This window comes from Cotesia glomerata, linkage group LG7, assembly GCF_020080835.1.
Source record: "Cotesia glomerata isolate CgM1 linkage group LG7, MPM_Cglom_v2.3, whole genome shotgun sequence".
NCBI lineage: Eukaryota > Metazoa > Arthropoda > Insecta > Hymenoptera > Braconidae > Cotesia > Cotesia glomerata.
The window spans coordinates 4,237,608-4,264,544 of NC_058164.1; the positions used below are offsets into that span (position 1 = coordinate 4,237,608).

General features: G+C 35.4%; 1 protein-coding gene across 3 annotated transcripts in view; it reads right to left on the reverse strand.

Moving 5' to 3' along the window:
- Nucleotides 1-2,209: 2,209 nt before the first annotated feature.
- Nucleotides 2,210-26,937, reverse strand: part of LOC123269510 (zinc finger homeobox protein 3) — a 239,527-nt gene continuing 214,799 nt past the window's right edge. For 2 of the 3 annotated variants that reach the window (XM_044735249.1, XM_044735248.1), the window contains 4 exons: nt 21,654-25,048; nt 10,095-12,916; nt 6,774-9,590; nt 2,210-4,571 (listed from right to left, as the gene is read on the reverse strand). In XM_044735249.1, coding sequence (XP_044591184.1) covers nt 4,125-4,571; nt 6,774-9,590; nt 10,095-12,916; nt 21,654-24,849 — 9,282 coding nt within the window. In that variant the 5' untranslated portion in view covers nt 24,850-25,048 and the 3' untranslated portion in view covers nt 2,210-4,124. Of the gene's footprint in view, nt 4,572-6,730; nt 9,591-10,094; nt 12,917-21,653; nt 25,049-26,937 lie in introns of all 3 variants that reach the window. The other variant, XM_044735250.1, reaches the window with a different exon arrangement.

The following is a 26,937-nucleotide window of genomic DNA, read 5'->3' on the forward strand; positions in this document are numbered from 1 at the left end:
TAATTTGAAACTTTTATTTTGAGTAAAAAATAAATTATTAATAAATAATTAATGAAGATTTTTAAAATAATGAAATTTTAATTAATTTAATTTGTAACAAAATTAATTTATAAAATTTTTTAAATTTAAATCACAATAATAAACTACGGATCCAATTAAATAAATAAAATTTATTAATTATAACTTTGAGTTAATTTAAAAAAAAAAAAATCCTCGAGCTTAAATTGCATCGTTGGTAGGAGGGAAAACGGTACAGTATATATCTAGCATAAAAAGAAAATACTGCGGTTAATTACCCAACAGGCACAGGTACAGGTTAATTGCGAGGGAGTAAAAGTCCGAGTGGAAGGAATAAGGAATCCCGGAGGCGGAACTCAGTGGTTGTTAATCGGTGGCTGCACGACGTTATTACAGCTCTAAGATAAAAGTACCAGTACCAGATACAGAGTAGAGAGACACGAGCTGAGCGGAGTAGAGTTCCATCCTTAATCCTCAAGTTCCACGAAGGCCAGCGGCACAATATTAAACTGGCGTAATGATGGTAGTTCTATGCTTTGCGAATCATCCTCCCTCATTTTTTAGTTTCATAAATAAAACCCGGAGAAAATATTAAATAAATAACTTTTGGTTTTAAAATACTCGATCCTTGAAATAAGAGATCATTGCTTAGTACTCGGTGCACCTCTACTATATACGGCCACCCGTACTTTACAAACTATACTGCACATTTTACGTTTATTGCTGCTTTTTATCTTTACTCTTAACTCGTAATAAAAATTATTTTTCTTTAGTCAAAGAAAATTCCACACTTAAAATATTTTTTAAAATTAATTTACTATTAATAATAATTAAAAAAAAATTTTTTTTTAATATTTGAAGTGTGTATAAAATAAATAAATAAAAAAAATAAAATAAAATAACCTACCGTGGTCCAAATAATAAACTGAAGAAAAAAAAATTCTTGATACTCGTAACTCGTATGAAATCATGCGTCTTATATTTAATTATAGAATTTAATATAAAATAAAATAAAATAAAAATAAAAGGGAGAAGAAGTAAAAATGTATTTAAAGTTTAACAAGACACCATTGCAACTAATTAAAATTTATTTCTCAATAATTAATCACATAGATAATTATTTAAAAATCAATCAATTGTATCAATTGTTATTGACTTACATGCAAACAATAAACACTCAATTACAACTATCATCTATCAATCATCATACAACATATCAATAATTCTATTTTCAAATCAGTTATTTATTTAATCTCTTTTGCTCTTGCTATGCTAATTTCCTCTTAAGATTATTTTCTCTCGGTTACGTTAATTAGGAATTAGGAACGGATTAACTTGGAACTTAATTTATAAAATTTAAATAAAATAATAAAACCAATAAAATTAATCGTTCGATAGTATAGCTTTATTTTAGACTAGAACGGAAAAAATAATAATAATAATAATAATAATAATAATAATAATAGAATAGCAATATTGAATAATAATACAATAATAACCATATAAAATAATAATAATTAATAATTAATAATAATAATAATAATAATAATAATAATAATAATAATAATAATAATAATAATAATAATAATAATAATAGACTATGTACAGAGGAGTAATAGGACCAACATACATAACATTTATAATAATGAATGTATTTTTTGTCACAAAAATGTGCTGAGATGACAAAAAAAGTCTGTAAAAATGTATCTGTACTTGTTTATAGTCTTAATATGTCAAACTTGTTAATTAAATCTGAATTTTATACTCTCAATTATCTACACGAAAAGAACAAGATGACACTGGATATCATCTTAGATTATAATTAATCAGATTCTGAATTGAATTAAATAATTGGATTTATTTAAATTTATTTTTCAAATTGAAAAAAAAAAATTTTTTTACTTTAATTTTTTAAATAATTATAAACACGGAAAGAACAAGATGACACTGGATATAATCCCAGATTATAATTAATCAGATTCTGAATTCAATTGAATAACTGGATTTATTTAAATTTAATTATTTTTCAAACTAAAAAAAAAAAAAATTTTTTTTTCATTAAATTTTGAAAAGTAAATTTCATTTAAAAATTTAGATTAAAATTTTTTTTTAATTAAATTTACTAAACAATTATATACATGGAAAGAACAAGATGACACTGGATATCATCTCAGATTATACTGAGTGAAAAAAAATTTCAGATAGTAGCTAGTATAATCCAAATTACAATGAGTATAATCCAGGTATCACTGAGTATAATCTGGGATTATATCCAGTATTATCTTGTTATTTCTCTGTATTTACGATTTAAAAATAAAAAAAAAAATTTTTTACATTAAAAAATTGAATATACGTCGACTGATAATAATAAAATAATAAAATATGAGGCACTTGAATTAATAATAATCACAAGAGATGTAACTAATAAAATAATGAATAATGATGATGATTAAAAAGTCTATTGTGAGTGCTAATAAATTGTAATGGCGGAAAAATAATGTTTATTGTATTATTTATTAATCAATAAGTTTGTTATTATTATTTTATTAAAATGTAATGCAGTAATGTAAAATACAGATTGTCGATTGTTGATTGTAGATTTTAGATTTAAGATTGTAGAATGGTAGTACTAAATAGAAAGACGCGTGCGCATATTTATAGTGAGCTCTCTCTCTCTCTTTTGGATCGCGGATTTAAATACCGAGGGTCGCGTACCCCCGTGGGCGGACTGGAGTCGATTCACACATACTGGCGCACACTGGGGGGTGTGTTCATGTGTGCTGTGTCTTATGTGGGGATTTTATCGGCCCAATCGAATGCGACGATGGGCCCGGCTCTCAAGTAACCCTGATACATAAAAATAAACGCCGAGAGAGAGAAAGAGGAGGAATCTAAGATAAAGAACTGACTAAGTTTAATAAAATAAAATAATAAAAAATAAAAATGAGAAGGTTACGAGGTATTTACAGTGTCTCGTTTATTCCATGTGTGTAAAGGGTCTCTACAAAAACCAGCAGAGATGACACAGTCATTGGAATGGCTTGAGTTATTGTGACAGTGATGAGATGAAAAAAAAAAAATATTTTTGCTACTTAAAAATAAAAAATTAAAAATTAATAATAATAAAATTAAACAAAGGCAATCTAGTCCGTTCTCCAGTTCTTTATATTTATTTATTCGCTATACTATATAATAATAATAATAATAATAATAATAATAATCATACTCATATTAATGTTCATATATATATTTATATTTATATATTTGTTTATAAATTTATTTAAAAAAAAAAGTTTCACGGTCGCCTAAAGCCGCGTTAATAAAAAGTCGCTAATTAATAATTAATTAATAATTAATCAATGAATTCATAATTATCTAGTCCTACTTAAAAGTCTTTACTGTACAGGCGATATTTAATAAACTTGCGTAATTATCTAAGCTCTAAAATCGGCAGCGACCATCAGAGTTTATAAATTATTATAAACTCTCTCAAATTATTTATATTAATGTAATTAAACTTATTATAATTACTCCAGAAAAAAAAAATTTTTTTTTAATCATATATATCTATATATATATATATATTTAAAATAATTTTTATAATTATTGCTCTTAAGCACTCGTATAATTAAATCACTCGTCATACATTATTTATCTATAGTTGTAGTATATAATAATAATTATTATAATAAATGAGCTGAGTCTAATTATTAACCAAAAAAAAAATTGGACCCACTAGATTATCACACGGGTCCAATAAATAAATGTAGTAATTAGTATACATTTTTTCAAAATAATAATAATAATCAGACAATGAATAATAACGATTCATATATATTTATACGTGCATAATTAATGCAGATGCAAGTAACCGCGCGCACACTTTTGTTAACCAAAAAATCGCGTCAAAAAATTTTTAAATTAAAAATAAAAATGCTGGATAAAAAGCATTGGGCGTGCACGCGATAACTGCGACAATTATAATTATAATTATCATCTTAAAAATATTAATTACTCAATAATAATAAACTACCTATTTTTTTTACTCATTAATAATATTAATAATCGAATGAATATATATGCATGTGATATAAATATTAAATTGTTTACGAGTCTAAGAGGTCAGCCAGACACTCACCGGGGGTGGTGGTAGCGGTGTTGGCCCCGGTAGTAGTGGCCTGGTGTTGCTGCCCCTGAAACATCGCCGTAGGATGGAGAAAAAGGGCTCCGTACATCATGTTCTCCTCGCTGGTCTGCTGATTCTGTCCGGCGGTGTGTTGTGCGGAGGTTGCGACGTTTCCAAGAGAGATCGGAGCGCCGGGTGTGGGCGGGACCAGAGAGCCATCTTCAACAGCGAGCCTCACGGCTTCGATGTGTCGCTTAGAAAAAACGTGCTCTTGCAGTGGTGACTTGGGTGAGTACCTGACGGAACATAGTCTGCACTCGTCAGGGCCAGTCGGGCCGCGGTGCGGCTGGACGGTGGATCCCTCTGCCGGGAGGCCTGCCGCGAGGCGAGCTTTCTTCTCCTTTGCGCGTGCGTTCTGGAACCATACCTAAAACTCCCTTAAGTTAGTCACCATTGTCTATCTCGTTTTGCTTAAAATAAATTTATTTATTTAAGGGGTTAGGGGTAGTCAGAATTTTCAAAAAATCATTTTTTTTTTCTACATTTTCTTTAAAAGCATGTAATACAGTCTGTTTTCGGTAATTTAGTTTGGACTAGTGATAACAAATGCCAATTGAATATATCGGATTGTTTATTTGAAACACATTAAATGCACTGAAGATTATTAGGCTGACTGTCAATACTCCCAACACTGTTCAAAAAAATTAAACTATAGTTTATTTACTATAGTAAATGAAATTTTTTGTTGATAATTACACGGAAAAAAGTAAACTGTAATAAATAACAGTCGATTTATAATAAGTAATGATCAACTGCTAAAAATTACCATTTCAAACAGTCAAATCGTGATTTTACTATTCACTTTATAATATTTACCATTTAAACGTTACAATTTACTCTTTACATGGAAGAAAATACTATTTCAAACAGTAATATTCGCTATGTAAATGTCTAAAATGTTAAAGTATAATAATTAACAATTCAGACTTTGATATTTATCATTTTGTACCTAACAAATGATCTTATGATATGTAAAAAATATAAAATAAAGTAAGTAAATTTCTAATACAAGCAACGTCAATATTTACAAAGTAAAATGGTAAATTTTAAAAGTATAATTTTTACTGTTTCAAACGTTAAATTCTCCCAGAGTGAGACCTTCTTCTCTTTCATCTGAGTTCCCCTTCTCCTCATAATATCGACTATATATTAAAATGGCAATTTTTACTGTTTGAAACTGTAATTTTTTAAGATAAAAGAGTCGTTATTTACTATAGTGACAGCTACTAATCACTTATTTTCGATATTAAATTATAAATTGTGGCTTTTATACTTTCTACATTAAGTTCTGTAATATTTATATTTTTGCCACCCCGATGTCCGCTTTACTGTTTGAAACTATAAAAATTAACCGGAATCCGAGTGAATATTACAGTTTATTTTTTTCCGTGTAGTTTTCTATTCAAACCTAGTTGCATTTTAATAATTCTGTCTTATAAGTAATCTAAACTAAAGTAAAGATTAACCAAAAAATTAAATCAATCTTAAAGATTATATTGGTTGTAAGTTTATGAGTAATTTCTTTATAGTAAAGTTTATTTACTTGAATATATGATGGGCCCGGAGATAAGGCAGTTTTACGCGCAAACTCTACCTATTTATTTATCATTTTGTTATTTTTTTTTCAATGATTAAATTTAAAAATAGAAGAATCAATTTACGAAGGACTATTATTAACATACTCCTGCCAAGTTTAATGATTTTTCGTTCAAAAATTACTTGGTCAAAAAGCGTCTCAGTATTTTTTCCAAAATTTGAATATTCTCTGCCCTACATGTTCTTAAGTTTAATATCTTAAAAATATTCTCTGAAAATTTGAAGTAAATCCGACAAATACTTTTCAAGTTATTCGACAAATAACAAAGGGCGCTCAGGCACTCCAGAACGCTAGAGAGCAGCTAGCTCTCGAGAGTGTAAAACTTTAAATGCGTTTTTCTCAAAACTATGTATTTTGAACTGGCGATCACTGTAACTCGAAAACCGCTCAGTAGATTTTAATGAAATTTATACAGCTTTTAGAATACATGAAAAACTCGTGCCGTTAGTTTTTTGCCGAAAATTGAGAGAAAAATTTCCTGAGGCCGCCATTTTGTTAATTTAAAAAAAAAAAAACAAAAAAGCTTTGATCAGGCACAAGATTATCTATTAACAAAACTAATTTTTCTTTTCCGATTGATTTTCGATGAATCTTCAAGGATTTATGATGATCACCGCAAGGACCTTTTTTTTAAGACTGAGTCAACACAAACACCCATAACTTTTTAAATTATAAATTTTTTTTTTCAAATTTTCGTTAAGTCAAGTCAAAACATTATTTAATGATGCCATATTATTACTTATATAAAGTAAAATGATTTACTGGCAAAAAAAAAAATTATTGAAAATTCTCATTTTTTCATGTCTCTGACTACCCCTAAGCCCTTAATTATTTCAAAATCTAACTCAAATATTAAAATATTAATTAATTTGCTCGAAATACTTTAAATATATTAATATTAATATTAATTATTATTAATTAATTTGTACATTAAATGCGTTGTTGACCAGTAGCAGCGCCAATGAAGCTCACCTGGACCACACGCTTTGGAAGCCCGATCTCGCGTCCCAGCATCTCGCACTCGGCCATCGTCGGAGTTTTGTAGTCCGAAAACAGAGACTTCATAACTTTAACTTGAGTCGCGGACATTTGAGTCCGGTACCGCTTTCCCCCAGATTGCCCGCCGGCGTTAGAGTTGCTTCCGGTTCCGTTTCCTCCGCTGGCATTGCCCCCACTCCCGGGTAAACCAGTGGGAGTGGTAATTCCGCTAGGTGTCGTAGCGTTGCCGTGTCTCGAGCTTTGAGTGCTGGACGCCGGGCTGGGAGGCCCGCTTTCGTCATCCAGGAATTCGGTAGTTTCGCTCATGCTGTCGTCGTCACAAATGCTGCGCTCGGACAAGTCCGTAAGCGGCCCGCAGTCGCTCCCACCGCGAAAGTGCGAAGGAACACCACTCTGCTGCTCTTCCAGAAGACTACTCAGCCCGGTGAGACTGAATTTCATGGACCGGCTGAGGTCTACGGGCTTGCTCAAGTCCAAAGGAGACTCTCCGGTGGCAGTATTGGCATTGCTGTTGCTCATTCCCTGAGTAACTGCAGTTTCAGGGCGGCCGTTGGAGGTGTGAGCGGTGAGCTCGCTCATGTAGCTCTTCATGGACTCCTCATAGAGCCTCTTGATAATTGAGGTGTCCAGCTCGTTGTTGAACGCCGAGAACAGCGGCGGCATCAAGCTGGGCGTGCTCGGATTCGAAGGAGCCGAGTCCATCGACAGTTCTTCATCGGGAATGTTGTCAATATTAACTTCACCCCTCGCGACTTGATCAGCGTGTTTACTGCTAAGATGGGACTCAAGTGCGGACTTTACTTTGAAAAGTGCGGGACAAAAGGGACACCTTTTGTTGATGACCTGGCTATGAGCGCGAAACTGTCCCTTGCGTTCTCTAGCTCGAGTATTTTGAAACCACACTTGAACAACGCGTTTCTTAAGATTCACCTCACGAGCTATCGTCTCTAGCATCTTCCTCGAGGGATTCGACTCGATCTGGTACTTCTGGTAAAGGTAGTCCAGCTGCTCCGGCAAGATGGTCGTTCTCAGCCGCTTGTCTTTAGGCTGCTCACTGTGCTCAGAATTACTACGACTCTCATTTCCAACAATACTGTCATCATAGTCGTCAAACTTCCTCTTCCGGTCTTGCATCATCGCCAACAGAGGATGCTGCTGTAGATCAGAGCCAGAGGTGGCGTTCAGAGCTTGCTGTTGAAGAATCCCAAAAGCTGAGTCAGGCGCGTAAGAGGCCGGAAAAAGCGATGGGTTCATGATATGTACCAACTGGTGCTCGCGCCAAAGTTCAAACCGACTGAACATCAAATTACACTTGTCGCACTGAAAATTTTCCTCTTTAACTTCTACTTGGGGGTTTGGCTGCTGGTTTTGGTTTTGGTTTTGATTCTGCTGTTGCTGACTCTGCGGACTTTGAACTGAGGGAGTCGGCTGCAGATGCGGCGGGGTGGGAGTGTTCAGAGGCTGTTGAAGCTGGTCGGTGAGAATTGGAACGTTAGATGGGTTGTTTGGCACGGCGTTTGTCGTCGTGGTCGAACTGCTATTACTGTCTTCGGAACTTAGAACAGCGGCAACTTGAGCAGCGGCTGCTTGAGCCTGGGCACTTCTTTTAGCATCCTCCTCTTTGAAGCAGTGGGTCTTTTGATGACGGATCAGTTCATAGTATCGTTGGAACACTAGCAGACACTTTTTGCACTGATAATTGAGTCCGGGAGTGCGTTGGAACCTCCCGGAACCGTCATCGACCTCGCGGTTTCCTCCTGGAGTGACTGGTTCGGCCGCTGGTTGATTTTCGTAGACCTTGCGGGCCTTCTGTCGGGCGTTTTGGAACCAAACGACGATCACTCGGGGACTAAGACCCAGGAGCTTGCTTAGGTACTCCAGGTCGTCGTCCTTTGGGTAGGCGTTGTTCTCAAAGAACTCCTGGAGGACTTTTATCTGGTAATCTGTGAACCTAGTTCGGTTTGCTCTTTTTCCAGAACTGCTTGAGGAGTTGCTGCCGTTGCTGTTGCCGCTGAAGGAAAAATCCGTGGGATTACGCCCGGGACTGATCGATCGCTGAGGTGTCAGAGAAAGGGCGCCGGACATCGAGGTCGGAATCGTTCCGGCGAGCCCGGAGTTTGGGCTTGCGAAATTCTGCGGCGTTAACTTTGGCGGGAGCATTGGGGCGCTGGTTGTCGAAGGCATGTGTGAGGACAGGTCGTGGTGGAGACCAGAGAACACTGAGCTCATGCTGAGCGCTGGAGAGTGAGGCCTTGACTGCTGGTCTCCGGAACTCCCTGGAGAATGATGGGATTCGTCTAACTGTTGAGCCTGCAATTGTTGGTGCAGTTGGTGGCTGAGCATCGGCTCGCTGATCGGCTCCTGCTTTATCTCGGTGATAGGCGCTGTTGAGATTGCAGTTGACGTTGCGGTAGACGGAATAGAGATCGCTGGTGGTGATGCTGATTGCTTGTTCGGGCTTTTGTCGTCAGAGGAACTCGCTCCGGAGTTTCCGCTTGAGTTCAAGGGTGTTACTTTGGCTTCGCCGGTTTTTTCGTACTCTTCTAGGTTTAAGGTTGTACATGGCGGGTTGTTGAAGTTGTAGGGGCTGTCTTTGTTACGCTGGCGCTCTTTGAAGAGCGTGTTACGGAACCAGTGCTTGATTACTTTTGGTAAAAGCCCACTCTGAGCAGCCATCTCCATTATTTGCTCTTCACCGGGGGAGTTGTTTATGTCGAAGTGAGCTCGGAGGATCTTCAGTTGGTCGTCGGTTATCCGGGTTCGGGCGCGCTTTTGAGATGCTGCGTTTGCCTGGAAATATAAATAAAAATATTTTTAGATTTTGTTATAACTAGCAACCTTGCAGTCACTTTGTGACTGCCGTGACTTGTGAAATATAAATAGAATTTTGCTTTATTAAATAATGAATTTTGTTAAATTAAACTGTACGTTCTTAACTATTGAGGTTTTTAAAGCTATAAGCTCATCGTGATGTTAGACTCATCAAGAGCTTTTATTTGAGTACCCATATGCATTTTTGATATATTTTTCATATATACATATATATAATATGTATAAATATATGAAAAATTGATGTGGGTACTCAAATGAAAGGTCTTGATGACTGTAACATCGGGATGAGCTTATATCTTTAAAAATGTCAATAGTTCACGAGATATAAGTCATTTCTTGAATTATCAATAAAATTTCCAGCAAAATATATCAAAAATCCATTTAAAGAAAAAAACAATTTATCACAACAATAAAAATTTTTTCCAAGTAAAAAAATAGAAGAAAAAAAAAATTAAAACTTACCGCAGCTTGTTGTTGCTGCTGCTGAAGTAAATGTTGCTTGGCAAGAATATCAGCTTGTGGATTAATCGCGGGATATGGCGGCGCAGCGCCATCATACGGCGGTGGAGGAAGCATCATGGGTACTAACGGTGGTTGTAAATTCATCGCTGCCAAATTAAACGGCAATCCCATCATGCCCATCATCAATTGTGGATACTGTTGTAAATGTTGAAGTTGAGAAGCAGCCATAAACGCTGCAGCTTGCATATCATTGAGCTGTTGCTGAGACAATTGTAACTGAGGATGCTGCTGAACTCCATGGTGCGCATTGGCCTGTCCCGTTGAATCAGTACTAGAAACCGGAGTGTTAGACAGCGCAGGTGTAGTCGCTGGAGTCGTAGACGAAGCTTCAGGAGTTCCTCTACCTCTTTCTTTCTCCTCCTTGTCCTTCTCCCTATCCTCCTTATCCTTATCTTTCTCCCTCTCTTTGTCCTTCTTGTCCTTTTCTCTATCAGAACTCAAATCCTGGGGCAATTGCTGGCCCTGATTGTTCGCATTGGCAGGTGTTGAACTTCTAGGCGCGGTGTTCGTCGACGAGGACGTCGCAGCAGTCACAACAACGCTCTTTTTCTCATATTCACACTTGAACTGCTGCGCGTACTTCTCCAGAAACTCTCTAGGCACCAGATCTCTATGAACTTCTTCACAATGTGCCTTCAGCACCCAAACACTACTAAACTCTTTATTGCAATGCTGACAAGTGCTGCGAGTCAGTTCAGGAATCGCTTCTTCTTCACCATCTTCATCTTCATCCCTTTCCTGAGCACTAGCTTGCTGCATCTGTTGCTGGGCAGCAAGTGCCTGCTTCTGCTGCTCCTGTTTCTGCTGCTCCTGCTGAGCCTGAAGCGCAGCAGCAGCCTCCTCCTCTTTCCTCTGCCTTCTCTGATGATTCTCATTGAACTGCATCACCAAATCAAACCCAAAACTCTCCAACAAATGCTTGTACATCTGCGAAGTCTTGTGCCTAGGCTGCGAAAGAATATCCTGAGCCTGATTCTGATGCTGCTGCTGAGTGACCTGCTGCGCAATTTGCTGCCCCGCGGTATTTTGCGCATTCTCAGCCAATTGCTGAGTCGCCGCCAATTGTTGGAACAACGCTAAAGGACTACTGAACATACAATAAAGCTGCTGATGTGTCACCAATTGTTCCTGATTCACAAACGAAGCATTACACCTTCCACAAGAAATAACATTACTATTATTACTCCCAGAATTGTTATTCGCACTATAAGGCGGACTTTCGGGACTCAAAGTCGGCTGTTCAATCAAAGGCCTCGCTAAATCTAGCTGCCCACTAGCAGCAAGATCAGGAATCTTGCTGGTTCGGGTTTGATGCAGCACACTTCGCATGTGAATGTCCAAAGTACTGCTTTGGGTATACGAAACCTTGCAAATATTACACTTATAGGGTTTTTTATCCTGATCAACCTGAGAATCTGGCGTATCAGTGGGACTCGATGGAGGAACTGATATCGTGTTATTATTACCCTGTTCTTGAACAGCGCGCTTCAATTTATGCAAGTGGCTGACACTGTTGTAGTGAACCAGCAAGATATTCTTCTGCGTGAAGCTTTCCTTGCAGACGTCACACTTGTAGGGTCTGTTGGGGTCGAGGTACTTCTCCATTGGGTAGGTCATCTTCTCGCCTTTGCGATGAAGAAGAGTCTTGTTGTGTCCAGTGAGGTAGCTTTGTCTAGTAAAGGCTACTTTGCAACGATGGCACTTGAATTTGCGACCAGCGTCGTTCGATTGGTAGGAATCTTCAGCCATCGCTTGGCTGTTCAAGTAGTCCTCCATGAGTCTCTGGTCTTTGTGCATGGAGGACGAGTCGCTGGCGTCGCTCTCGTCTTCATCTCCGCCGGTAGCGCTGGCATTTCCGACTCCGCTGACACTACCGCGAGTTTCTTCTTCAGCGTTTTGCTCTTCTGCTAGACTGACCTGACGTCTGAGGGCTTCCTCGGTGATGGCTTGAAGAAGAGGGTGAGCTTGCAGAAGACTTTGTTTGTACTGGTTGATCGCGTCTTCTTGCAAATCCCCGTGAGCTGCTTCAATGTGCTTCTGCAGAGCTTGAATGGAACGAAAGGAACGGCCGCAGAGGGCGCACTTGGTCGAGTCTCTGATCGCGTGGTACTGAGCGTGCTGCTGCAACTTGTCCAGGGTTTTGAACGCCAGGCTGCATTGTCCGCAGCGGTATTTGTAGACGTGTTTCTCGCTGACTGCCAAAGCTGGTGTGGCAGCCGGGTGAGATTCTCGGTGGTGCTGCTGCAGTTCTTCCAAGGAACGACACAAGCGTCCGCAAATGCTGCAGCGGGTCAGCTCGTCGACTTCTTCTGGAGCTCGGTCGTTCTCTTCCTCGGATGGAACGTTCTGCTTGGTGGTTGATGGAGATGTGGGAGGTATTGCGGGGGTTGATGTGTTTCTTGGGTTGTTGTTCAGCCAGTGGCTCTGGTCTACTAGCAGGAGCAGTCGTGCAAGTCCGTCGGTGTTTACCGAATGGATTTGCATCACGTGCTTCTCCAAAGCTGGCCGGTCTTTGAAGCCGTCCTGGCACAGAGGACAGATAAAGTCTTGGCTGGGTTCCTCTTTCACTTCCATTTTTTCGTCCGGGTCTTGCGTATGCGCTATTTGCAAGTGCTGCTTCAACTCTTCTTTCGAGGTCGGTTGGTAGGTGCACAGAGGACACACCACCTCCTCCGGTTCGTTCTCAGGATCTTGGTCCGGGTCATGGTCGTTGTCTGGCTCTTGCTTTACTTCGCTGTCGCACTCACTGCCTTCTTGGCGTTCTGGAACAGAAATTTGGGGAGTTTTGGTGAATTTTTTTTGTTCTTAATTCATAATTTTTTCAAAATTTTGATCTTCTAAATAAATTGATGAAAAAATTAAAATTGAATCAAGAGAAAAAATCTTTGAGCAAGAAAATTATTTTGAAAAATTTTAATGAACATTTTTTTGATTAATTTAAGACATTAAAATTCTTTAAAATAATTTTTTTTTGCTCAAAAAAAATTTTTTTCTAATCAATTTAATTTGTTTATCAATTTAAAATAAAATTCACAAAGGATTTAATTTTTGAAGATTTTTTATAAGAAATTTGATAAATATTTTTTATTACTATTAATATTTAATTTAATTGAACATTTAATCCTCTCAATACGCTGATAAAAAAAATTAAAGTGATTTAAAAAAAAATGAAACAAGAAAACTATGTTGAAGAATTTTAGTAAACATTTTTTTGCTTAATTTAAAACATTAAAATTTTTTAAGAGGATTTAATTTTTGGAAATTTATTATTCGTTTTCAATTTAATTGAACATTTAATCCTCTGAATATGCTGATAAAAAAAATTAAAGTGATTTAAAAGAAAAAATCGTAGAAAAAAATTATTTTTAAGACTTTTAAATACAATATTTTGGTTTAAAATTTTTCTGTTTAATTTAAGGTTGCACGGACAGTACCCCGTAAGTCATTATAGAATCTAAATTTTTTTTTCGTTAAAATTACAAATTTGAATACGAAAATTCATTACTATAATTTAACTGTTACCTTACATTATTATTAATTAAAATAATTAAATAATTTCATTAACAAAAATATTCAAATAGTCAACGTTTGACTCAAGTATTTTTTCACAAAACTCAGACCTGGCAACACCGCGCATAACAGCTGTTTATATTTATCTGGTTGTGTAGTGTTGAGTTGAAAAACATAACCCATAAATATACACAGGAATTATTAAAATTCAAAATTCGCGCGTTCTGTTCTGTGCAATGTTGCCAGACTGCGCCGAATCACGTGGTTTATTTATTTTTAAATATGTCGGCCTGAAATTTTCGTGAATTTCTCATCTTTTGCATTAAAATATCTTTAAAAGCTTTTGTCAGAAAATTCTCATTTTATTTTTAACGTATTCTACGAAAGTTGGTTGACTGAAATCCAAGTTTTTTGTTTTTTAATCTTCCTACACTGTGAAAAAAAACCGGTCTGAGTCCATGCGGTGTACGGTGTTAAAAATTCCGGTGTTAAATTCAACACCGAAATCGGTGTAACAGTAACACCGGTCGCGGTGTAAATAATTTTTTTCAGTGTTAAATCGGTGTTATAAATTTTCCGGTGTTGATAATATTATAAGTAACACAATTTTTATAATTAAACTTTTTATGTTTAATAATTAAAGATAAATAATCAAAAAAAAGTTAATATTTAATTTAGAAGGTGCAAAATAATAAAATATAAAGTAGATAAAAGTTTTTGATTAAAATAAATACACTGTAAAAAATTTCGATGTAAAAATGGACCCAGAGCACTTTACATGGGCGTGTAGTGTGAAATAATGGTGTGAAATTCTCTCGGTGTAAATTTTCGATCCGTGTTACTTTAACACCATTATTAAAGGACAATTTTAGGACATCATATAGACAATCGGAAACTCTAAAATAGTGGATTTTAATAATTATTTCATAACTTTTAAGTATTTTTTTTAAGATTTTCGGAATACTTCTAAGATAATTTTAAAATCAATGCAATTTATTTGAAGCAATTTAGTTGAAATTTTGTCCTTAAATCTTATGTGGGACCTTTTTTGAATAATCTTAAAACATTTTTTTAACTATTTGAGAACAAATTTTGAATACATTTGAGACATTTTTCGGATATTTTTTAGACAATTTTGGAGCATTTTTTGGACAGTTTTAGAGTGTTTTTACAAAAAATTTGAAACATTTTTAGAACAATTTTACGACAATTTTGAACGTTTTTTAAATGATTTTTATATAGATAATTTATTTTTGCACAGCTGTAGATTTGTCATGTTTAAAATATCCATTATATTATGAGAAACATCATGGTTACAATAAAAATAATTATTATATTGTTCCTAAACATTTAATATTGTAAATACTATTTAACTTGTTGTATAACATTAATTAAATCGATTTTGGCGTAATTTTATAAATTGAAAATTCTTAAATAAATGTTACTTGTCTCATTTTGATAAATATTGAATATTAATTGTGTTTTATGGATCATGTAATATTCATACTCCGATACGGTGTAAATTTATTCTACTGTTACACCGGTTTAACACCGGATTTTTAATACCGCAAAAGAGCACCGCTACATCGGTGTTAAAATACACAGATGTTACATAGCGGTGTTAAAATGAGTCCATTTTAACACCGCTTTTTTTACAGTGTATGAGGTAGTCAAATAAATCGATATATGTGCAATCCGCCAATAGTCTCTATCGGCTAGATGTTAAATTTCAATTTTTTAATAATTTATTAAAGGATAACCTTTCGTCAGATCTAATCCAAAAAATTAATTTAGACGTATGGGATAGCAATTCATAACATATCAAAAAATTAGCTTTTGATATTCACAAGTGCATTAGTGTCCGAACAACCTTAAGACATTAAAATTCTTCAAAATAATTTTTTTTTTGAGTCGATTTAATTTATTTATCAGTTTGGAATAAAATTCACAAAGAAGATTTAGTTTTCATTTGAATACTTAAAAAATTTAAGTGTGTAAAATAATTTCAACAGTCACTATGTACAATATCTGCAGCTTATTGTCTATGGGTATGGATATGGATATAAATATTAAATAAACCCGAGTCTCACGAATTATTTATAATCCTGTTGGCTGGGTTTGTTAAAAACCGGTATCCGTTTGACCGTTTTAATGTTAATTTTCACGCCGAGAATCACGAACGGCTAATGACAAGCAAAGGCGACGTACCAGAGTAAAAAACTCTAAATAGACTTACGCGATCGTTCAAAAATGAAAATAAACTAACTAACAAACTAATGTATAAATATATATCGAAATAAAATAAAATTAAAATGGAGTATATAGTACATTTATGCTCTCTACTCTGTCGAGGATAAACGGCAGTTTTTCAATAACCGCTACATGTTGCGAGTGCTCCAGGGCGTCGTGTCGTTAATGACGGAGTCACGGACAGCTAAGATCGTAATTTATGATTAGCTTACTCGCAACAAATCTTCATAAATACTCTAACAAATAAAACTTACATACATTTATCCAATTTTCTTTTTTATCTATCTTTTTTTTTAATATCGAATTTATTTTCCTTGTTATAATTATCTAGTCAAATTAACTTTGATTATCATAATAATTGTCACTGATTTTTCTTGCGGTTGATTTACTTTAAGTATAAAATTTATTCTCATTTTTAAATTAGCCACTTCCGTTGGTCGAACTTCGGACAAAAAAATTTTATTAATAATTTAATTTTTATTAGAAAAATTTTATTTAAATATTTAAAATTGAGAAAAATAAATAAAGTGACTTATAATCTTTAACTACACTGATAGAAGGATTTATTTGTATTAAATAATATTTGTTAGTAGTTAATAAATCATTTATTAGAGACCACTTTTTAATATTAAACAAATATTTCTTAGTATTTAAAATGATTTGATTGTATTTAATAAATCCGATATTCATTTATTAAATATTAATAAATCTTTTTAAATACTAAGAAATATTTGTTAAGGACTAACAAATGGCTTCTAATAAATGATTTGTTAAATATTAACAAATCTTTTTAACTATAAACAAATCCTTCTCAGTGCATATAGAGAATTTAATTTTAGAAAAATTTTAGTTTATTTTAGGAATTTCAAATCAACGTCAACAATGGATTAAGATAAATACCCGGGTTTTTTTTTCTCAAGGAAAAGTTATCTTTGTGGAATGTATTGGACTTTAGGGATTAGATCACCAATACTAATATTTAAGTTTTATTTTTACTACAAAATCTTTTGGTTGAAATGTTTAAAATAAAAGATTTTAATTATTTATAAGAAATTTTTTGAAACTCCACAATTTTAATTGATATAAATTTTGATTAAGAATTCACTTTTAATATATTTTTATTTAAATTTAAAAATACTTATATTAACAATAAATTTAAAAATCATTATTTTATTAGAAATTTTATTTATTAGAAATTTTTTGAAACTCCACAATTTTAATTGAAATAAATTTTGATGATAAATTCACTTTTATGTATTTTTATTTAAATTAAAAAATACTTATATTAGCAATAAATATAAAAAATTATTATTTTAATTTTTGTAACTGATTAAATAATAAAAAAAAAAAATGAATTTGTATATTTTAAAAAACCGTAATCCAAAAGCCAGTGTCAAATTTATATGCATTTTTTTATCAATCACATAACACCAATTAATGCGTATTAAAATTTTTTTGAACACTTTAACTTCTTAAACACAATTTCTAAACTTAAAATCGAACTAGTAAAGATCATTTTATTTTTTTTTAAACTTTTCATCGAAATTTTTTAAAAAATTCCACTTAGAAATTTTATTATATAAAAAAAATTCAATTAAAAATTTTTTCACAATAAAATAAAAATAATTTCCGACAAAAATTTGAAACTTCGACAATTAAATAAAAATAATTTCCCAAAAAAAATTTAATTTAAAATTTTTCCACAAATAAATATTTTTTTTTTTTTGATTTCATATCAATGAAATTCACTAAAAAATTTAGAAACTCACTCATTTTAATCGGCTTTTTTTTAGCTCTATACTTAAGTAATAAAGGTCTTTTTTGTCTAGTTTCATTAGCCACTTCATCATTCATTTTCTCTACTTATCTAATATAACTACAAACTATTGTTAAAATAAAAATTACAACTACAACTAAAAATAATTTGACCGTAAAACAATAACATTTTAAATACCGGAGTACCTTATCCCGTTCGTCACATAAGAATAAAAATAAAATTAAATAAAATAAAAAATCAGAAGCAAAGATACGACTGTAACTGAGCAAAGTCGCCCGGACACTGAAGAGCCCGAAAAATTAAAGCTAATTCAGAAAATTCAAGGGTAAGTCCCCTCCTTTCCTTCAGCTATTCGACACTAAACCTTTTCTAAGTACTGTGCCCACCGGTGATGACGGTTCCGACCAGTTCGAGTAGTACCTACTACTCATACAGATATTAAACAATCTCAAATCTTAAATCTCAAAGAAGAGGTCGTCAATTGTATTCTTAAACACTGCGCCTTAAAACAACCCTAGGACATTAAAGTTATACTGGTACGATGACAAAACATTTGAAAGTAAAAACCAAAAACTAAAAGCTTCTAAATTTATAAGTTAAAATAAAAATTAATGGATTATTTCGTTGTACTATTTCCAAAAAATACAATAAAATTAAAACCGTTAGGTACGCCCTCGTCCGGCCGCTCAGGTGTTTTGTTTCCAATAAAATGTTTAAAAAGAAATTTTTAATAAATAAATAACACGCATGTACTGAAGAACATCGATGCAACTGGCATTTTACTTTTTTATTTTTCGTTTTATTAATTCAAGAGAAAGCTGTACTAAGCGATTGTGAAAATAAATATGTAAATATTGGTAATGAAAGGAAATGGGCTGTAAGATATCGAACGCAAACAATACAAAGAAACAATGAAAATATTTTTTTTTTTACAAAAAAAAAAGTATATAATATAGATAGAAAAAATTTTAAATGTCTAAAGACTTTATTAATGACCAGATGTATCTTATTGAGACTAACAGACATCTTTTGATAATTATATACCATTTTTTTTACAATATAAAATTTATTTTTAAAGTAAGAAATTTTATAAATTTCCTTTAAAAAAAATTTATTTTTTCTTTAATAATTTAAAAAAAAAAATCAAATTAAAGAAAAAATTTTAGATACTTGATTAAAATTTTAGTTTTTTAATTTTGAATATTATACTTTAACTAACAACTTTGTACTATGTGACTTCCGTGACTTGTGAAATATAAATAAATAAGATTTTACTTTATTAAATAATAAATTTTGTTAAATTGAACTGTACTTTCTTAAATATTGACGTCTTCAAAGATATAAGCTCATCTTGATGTTACACTCATCAAGCGCTTTCATTTGAGTACCCACATGCATTTTGATATATTTTTCATATATACATATATATAATATATATAAATATGTAAAAAATTGATGTGGATACTCAAAAGAAAGGTCTCGATGAATGTAATGTCAGGGTGAGCTTATAACTTTAAAAATGTCAATATTTCACAATATATTTGTTAAATTGCACTGCACTTTGTTAATTATTGACGTTTTTAAAGATATAAGCTCATCTCGATGTTACACTCATCAAGAGCTTTCATTTGAGTACCCACATGCATTTTGATATATTTTTCATATATACATATATATAATATATATAAATATATGAAAAATTGATGTGGGTACTCAAATGAAAGGTCTTGATGAGTGTAACATCGGGATGAGCTTATATCTTTAAAAATGTCAATATTTCACAAGATACAAGGTCATTTCTTAATTATGTATCTAGAGATAGAGCATGTTTGAATGCAGCCTAAATACTTATCATAATAAATTGCAAAATTTTGCTTATTCTTTTAATAATATAGATAATTTTTCAGTCAACATAATTTTAACCTTTCAATTATATTTTTACTTTCTATAAAACATTAAAAAATTTATTTTTAATAATTTTTCATTACTTTAACTCGTTTCAATTTAAAAAACTCCAAAAAATGATCAAAGATCAATCAAAAGTTCAATTTTAGCGCACGCTTTTTTAAAACAAAATTAATAAAAAAAGAAAAAGGTTTGTATAGACAAACAATGTCCAAAAACCACATGGACGTCAGTTGCCGAGGAATGACCCGATAGACAGCGCGTGCTCTCATTCTCTGGCCTTGTTTCCGTATTTTTATTATTGTAATTGTATTTATATTTATTTTCACATCGAACGTCTATACGTTTGCGTAAAAAATATAAAAAGGATATATTTTATATTTAATATATTTTATTTAGCATTTGTTGCCTATGGAAATATTACAATAGACTGCGGTAGTGATCAGAAGAAAGAGAGGAAGATGATGGCACACGACAGCGCCATATGCCATCATTGAGCACACAAGGGCACAAAAAATTAATAACCGTTATTTACCGAGTCTGAATTAATTGCTCAGAATGTAATCGATGAGAATAGGAGGAGCAGTGGTGTTATTAATTATTGTTATTTGTGATAATGAATTTTAATTCTCTTATTGTCGCCAATCGCACACGTTGATTATTTCCAATTCACAATAACGTCAGATGGCCGACAAATATAATATAAGAAGACTGTCTTCGGGTGAGTATCGACTCTACCACGTGGCACTTATCATAACAATCGCGATATGTTATTAGTTTTTGTTGTATTATATATATATATATATATGTATAGTCAGCTCGCTTCGTGAAGAGTTAATTGCACGGGGAATTTTGTAATTTCGTTTCTGTTTTCTATAAGTCAACCACGAAACACGTGTGCTTTGTTACCGGACAAAGAATACAAATCATTTTTTATAATTATAGGTCACTTTTTTTTTTTTTTATAAATCTGAATTCATTGTTATAATTTTCGAAGAAATTTATGTTAATTTTCTATTCAAAGAAATTAATTCCCGTTTTTTATTAAATTTTATTCGTATTCGCATTAATTTTTTAAGCAAAATTAATTACAAGCGATAAATAAATTAATTTGCTGAAGTTAAAAGCGTTTGATTTTTTCAAAAAGATAATTAATTTATTTTTGGATTTTTAAATTTAATAATAACTTGAATTTATATAACGAAAAAAAAATTTTTAACTGTTTAGAAGCTAATTTTAAAAATAAAAAATAATTATTCTTGTTTTAATAATATAATAAAAGATAAAAGACAAATAGTTTGAATTTGCATATTAAAATAAATAGACATCCTTGTATTGCAATAAACATCTATTTATTTGTTCTTTGACCATCATAATTGTCGTTTTATTGTTTCTAATTCATGCGTCTTTGTATTAACTATTCGTTATAATAAATAATCATCGCTAATTCCGACAACTGTTTAGTTTTCGTAGTTAATGACGTACTATTTAAATCAATGATTTTAAATCTAATAAAAAATGCCGTCAAAGTTCCAAAAAACAAATTCAACAATTAAAGTTCTCTAAAACCTACGTAGAAAAAAAAAGTTTTTACACCAAGAAAATTTTAAAGAAGACAAAAATTATTTTGGAGCAAGAAGAAATTTTCTTGGCTCAAGAAACTTTTTCATTCAAAAACTTTCAATCTTCCTTAATATTTTCTTGAGCCAAGAAAATTTTCCCTCCTAGAAATCAAAATTTCTACCGAGTATAATTCAAATTATACGGGATATTTTTTTGGATTATATCCGATGTAATTTTACGCAATATAACAAGAAAAATTACTAGGTAAAATCGGATATTACATTGAGTATAATCCAAAAATAATTTAGTATAATCTGGATTATATTTGATATTATCTGAAATTTTTTTTTACCACAGATATCACTGAGTATAATATGAAAGAATATCTAATATCATTTTGTTCTTTCCGTACAGTCAAGAATTTTTTTTCAGTACAGATTCTTCAATTTAAAAATAAATATTAACTTTTATAATAAAAAAAAACGCCAACTTACCATGATTAATGCTGGGATTCGGTGTAGTAGGAGTAGTTGGACTAGTTTGCTGGTTGGCAGGTGCATCAGGATCAGCAACAACTTGAAAAACATCCCCAATATCAGTATGCGGGGGATCGTTGCTCTGAATAGTATTCCTCCTGTGCATCTGATGAAGCTGCTCCATATGCAAGTGCTTAAAAGACCTGACATGTTGGAGTAAATGCAGTCTATGTCTCGCGTTGAACCCGCACAAGGCGCAGTGGTAGATCTTGCCGACCGACTGAACCCCAGAGCTGGCTTCAACAAGGTGTCTGAGCAGCAACGCGGCGGCTTCATGTCTCGGCGAGGAAGCATGAAGAGCCAACTTATGCGCACTGTTAGTATAATAATCACAAGCATGACACCTCAACTGTGCCGTGCTGGTGGGAGAGGCCAAGTACTTCAACTTCCACTCGTTCCTGATCCCGCCCTCCTTGACATGATTAACATGCTGCAGCCGCTGAAGATGCTTATCCGTCTTGCAGTGCAGTTGGAAGTTCGCCTTCAAGTTAGTCTTGTAATTACAGAGCTTGCACACAAAGTTTCCGGACACTAAAGCCAGAATCTCCCCCTCCCTGGTCCTGGTCCTATCAACCGCCAGATGGTGCCCCAGAGCCTCCAGGGAGTCACTGCTGAAGTTATTGCAGACACAGCACTGATAAAGTTGGGCAGGATCCGGGTCAGCAGTCTCTGGAGGAGGTTCCATGCTCTCAGGAGACAATCCAACATCGCCTCCCAGGTTCCCTATCGCGGACATGTTGGCCATACCTCCTATAAGCTCGGGAGGGAGCTGAGGGGGCAGTTGTCCTCCAGTCATCATCTGGATCAGCAGCGCCTGATTGTAGGCCATGTCTGCAAGCGCAGCTTCAGCATGTTGGGGCTTATCAAGCCCTCCTAAATGCAGTAACTGCTCCAATTGCTGCTGCTGCTGTTGCTGCTGCTGTTGTTGCTGCTGCTGCTGATGGTGCTGCTGTTGCTGCTGCTGCTGCTGATGATGAGACTGAAGCGCAGAGAGAGTCTGCATGTGCTTGACATTCTGCTGCAACACCAACATATTGTGCGTGTGTTTCTCACTGGTCATGTGTATCCTGAGATTCCTGGCGACATTAGTCTCATAATTACAGACGTCGCACCTGAAAGTCGGCTTGGGCTTGCCTTGAGTGGCAGCAGGCCCGCTCAAATGGGGACTGTGGTTCTGATGGTGCGGACTCCGCGTGGGCATCGGCGCCTCCTGAGACGAGGAAGGATTGCTAGTGGCTGCAGCGGCTGCAACAGCTCCGCCTCCCTGCTGTAACTCCTGCATATTATTAAGATGCTTGTCGCTCTGCATATGAATGCTTAGATTCCCCTTGGTAGTAGTGGAATAATTGCAAACTTCGCACCTGTAGGGCTTGTACCCACAAGTGTAAGTTTCTCCGCGAGCTAACCTGGGGTGAGGCTGACCGGCGATGCAGTAGATGCAGGAAGTCTCGCTTTCAGGATGCTTCTCCTTCATATGTATCTCAAGAGTCTCTTGGTACTTGTAGTGCCAATTGCACTTGGGACACTTGAGAGTCTTGCAGGAGTTTCTGCTGTGGATACCCGCAAGAGGACCACCTGGACCTGCAAGCCTGCTGCTCGCCAAGATAAGCTCGCACTTGGGACACTCGACACCACTTGGCCTGCCCTGCATATGCTCAGGACAGACACCGATCGTCGTACCAGTTAAGAAGTTCGGCGGCTGCTGAGTCAACGCGGCGTAAGAGGACGGCGAGCCTTTGGTCGAAGAAGGTGGCGGCGGAGGCGGAGAAGTATAGTGCATTGCATCAGGAGCTTTCGCCCAGGAAGCTGCGCTGACCTGACCTCCAGTCCACGTGTGGGACTGCTGGTGGTTGAAGTTCAGCGAAGAGTGCGACGTGGGAGTCGTTGGGGTGCTGGGAGACGGCCTTTGCTGGGCCTGGGGACTGCTGGGGATGCCTGGTGTGCTTGCAGGTGTGCTCGTCGTCGTCTGCGTTTCGTGTTCGATGTTATCATTGTTGCTGGTGATGGTGGTGGTGGTGCTGTTGCTTCCAATGGCGCTGATTCTCGGCGCGGTTTGCGAAGAGGAGGTCACTGCGGAGGTCTGGGCGCTGGTGACCGGTTCAAGAAAGCTCACCACCGGCTGCTTGCCTCGTCCCACTGCTTGGATAATCGCGGAAGTGGTGGCATGGGAGAGCACCTGCCTTTCGTCATCAGTCATCGTCAACTGGTGCTCGCCCTGAGCGTGAGCGACGAAGCTTTTGGCGTATCCGAAGCTTAGTTTACAGATGAAGCACATCAGGATCGGCTTTACTGGAACCGAAGTTGAGGGTGGAGGCGGGGCTGGCGTCTGTATCGTCTGCTTGGTCCCTTCCGCGCTTCTGTAGCTGATTACTCGGTAACTGTGCATCACCGGGAGGTCAGGATTGTGCGAGGACTGGGTCCTTTGTTGCTGCTGTTGCTGCTGCTGCTGGTAGGCCTGGTGGGCGTACAGCCTCGAGACGTAGAAGGCGCTCGCGATTTGCGGAAAGACAAGGGAGTGGGAGACGGAAATCCCCCGGCCGTCAACGATACAGCCGTCAGGAAGTGATGGCTCGTCCTCGCTGAGGTCGCTCTCGCCCTCGATAATGTAAGCGGAGCCGTCTGGATTGTAGACGATCTTCCCGTCGAACTTCTCGACGTCACCGCCGGTGGGGCTGGGGCTCGGACTCGGCCCCTGCGACTGCGACTGGAGTGTCATGGTGGACCCGGCGGTCCCAGTTCCAGTTAGTTGTACCGCCGAGGTAGAGTTGGTGGTGTCTGCGGTGGGTGTGGGGGTAGGAATCGCGTCCCGAGTGCAGGGCTCGGTTCCGGAAGGCGGACTGGCTGTTCGCGGGTGGTGGGGTTGCTGAAGCGCAGCCCCGGCCGCCGGAGGGGACCCGGCGCCTCGGCCGCCCTCCTCCTCCGGGCTCATCTCCTGTTTCGGGTGCGGGAACGCGGAATTTTGAAAAGTAACGCCGTGTTGCTGATTTTGAGAACTCTGTTGGGCTTGGTGGCTCTGGTGGTGGGCCGCCACTAGTTGCTGGTAGAGCTGCTGGTGCTGCTCGAGAACTGAGGAGGTTGACGTGTGCTGGAGGGACGGCGGAATCGTGTGGTGCGGCAGGTGGTACTGAGGGGGATGGGGCTCACTGGAGGGCATCACCCCAGGCGTGAGGCGAACTCCAGCCTCACATCACCAACCGCGCATTCGGCTGCGTTTAGTTCAACAGCCAGAGAGTACAAAATTTTTGATGATGATGAGTCTTCTAGTGTAGGAGATGAAGTTGATGATTGTCCTGGTTTTTCTTCGGTGACCAAGGTAGATTTATGAGCTACCCCGTCGCAACCCCAGGTCGTGCCTGAAACAAGGAAAAAAACGATTTTGTTAGACTTTTTTGTTTTAAATGTCATCTATATTATCAAGAGAATAAGAAAAATTTTGTTTCCAAGATAGTCATCAAGTAAAATCAGTTTTTTTAGTGAAATTTAGTGTCATTGCAAAGGTTTTGATTTAAATTTGTGCCTTTTCAAGGTTTCATATCATTCTCACTGATAGTCAATTTATTATAAGTATTTAGGTTCTATCTCTAGATATATAATTAAGATATGACCTTGTATCTTGTGAACTATTGACATTTTTAAAGATATAAGCTCATCTCGATGTTACACTCATCAAGACCTTTCATTTGAGTCCCCACATGGATTTTGATATATTTTTCATGTATACATATATATAATATATATAAATATATGAATATATGAAAAATATATGAAAAATCGATGTGGGTACTCAAATGACAGGTCTTGATAAGTGTAACATCGGGATAAGCTTATATCTTATAAATCGTTAATATTTAAGAAAGTACAGTGCAATTTAACAAAAGTCACGGCAGTCACATAGTGACTGCAAGGTTGCTAGTCTCTTTTAATAAAAAATTACGAGTATTAAATATTAAAGATTGTTATTTTTAAATATTATCTAAGCATAAAATTTAATTTTTATCGTAAATTTGATTGCACTAAATAAATATCAGTGTTATTGTTAATCCGTATTAGCATACACGTATGATTTCATCAGCATTAAAATGCTCCATAGACTGATTAAACATAAAAGATTATCAATTATCAATAGTTATACATATACACGTTATCAATATTTTACTATTAATAGACAGCTCATTCATTTATCCACGTATGTACATATTATGTAAATGTATATTATACGTATATTGATAAAAAGCATTCGTTGTTAAATCATCAGTGACAAACTCTGCTCTATATCTATATATTTGTACTTTTTTTAGAAAGTCCGTTAATCCGAACAAACAACAAAGATACGGAGGTGATGAAGAGTGGGCCAGACCGAAAGATAGTGAAATACGCAGAAATGTGGCAAGCTGGGCACACAATTAGAAATACAAACAGACTAGTATAAGTACACACACTGTAATAATACTCATACTTTTTCCGTCCATGTACGGGTGTGTGACGATGATCAAGGAAACGGTTTCGTTTGGTTTGGTTTAGTTATACGACATAACAGCCAAACACAAAGCCTGTGAGAGGAGCTCTCAGGTAATGTAACAACGCCTTGTACTGTACCGCGTGATACACATCTATGTCCACGTATGTATGTGTGTGTGTGTGTGTGTGTGTGTGTATATGTAGATACCTGATGTAAAGCACAGCTGTGTTTGCGACCCATCGACCCAACTTATCTATCGATTCTGTATCGATAGGTTCCTCGACCCTCCAAGTTTCAAACATAGATAGCTAATATTGAGTATAAAGAGACTAGTTGTATGTTCTCTATGGATAATGGTCATAATAACAACAATTATAATAAAGAAATAAAATAAAAGAGGAAAATTTTAACGGAGATACAGTTTACGAGTCACGGGCATCAATACACCGTTAAATTTGTTTTATTTATTCTATTTGTGTCAAAGATTTTTTGAATAATTGGTTCTTATTTTAAAATACAGGAAATGATAGTTTTTTAATTTGGATTTGTTAGAATCAGGATATCCGGAAGGAGAAATTCAACAATATAAAGATGATTTAGTTTAATTTATAAGAGTATATTTAAAGTCAAAGAATGGCACGAGTGCTTTATTCAAAGTATTGAGATAAAAAGATACAAATTACAAGTATGTAAGTTAACAATGATCCGTACAAGTGGTCAGCACTAATGTCAGAAAGACACTAACTGTGGTTCCTTCTTTTTGGTAAGACCCATGTACTGAAG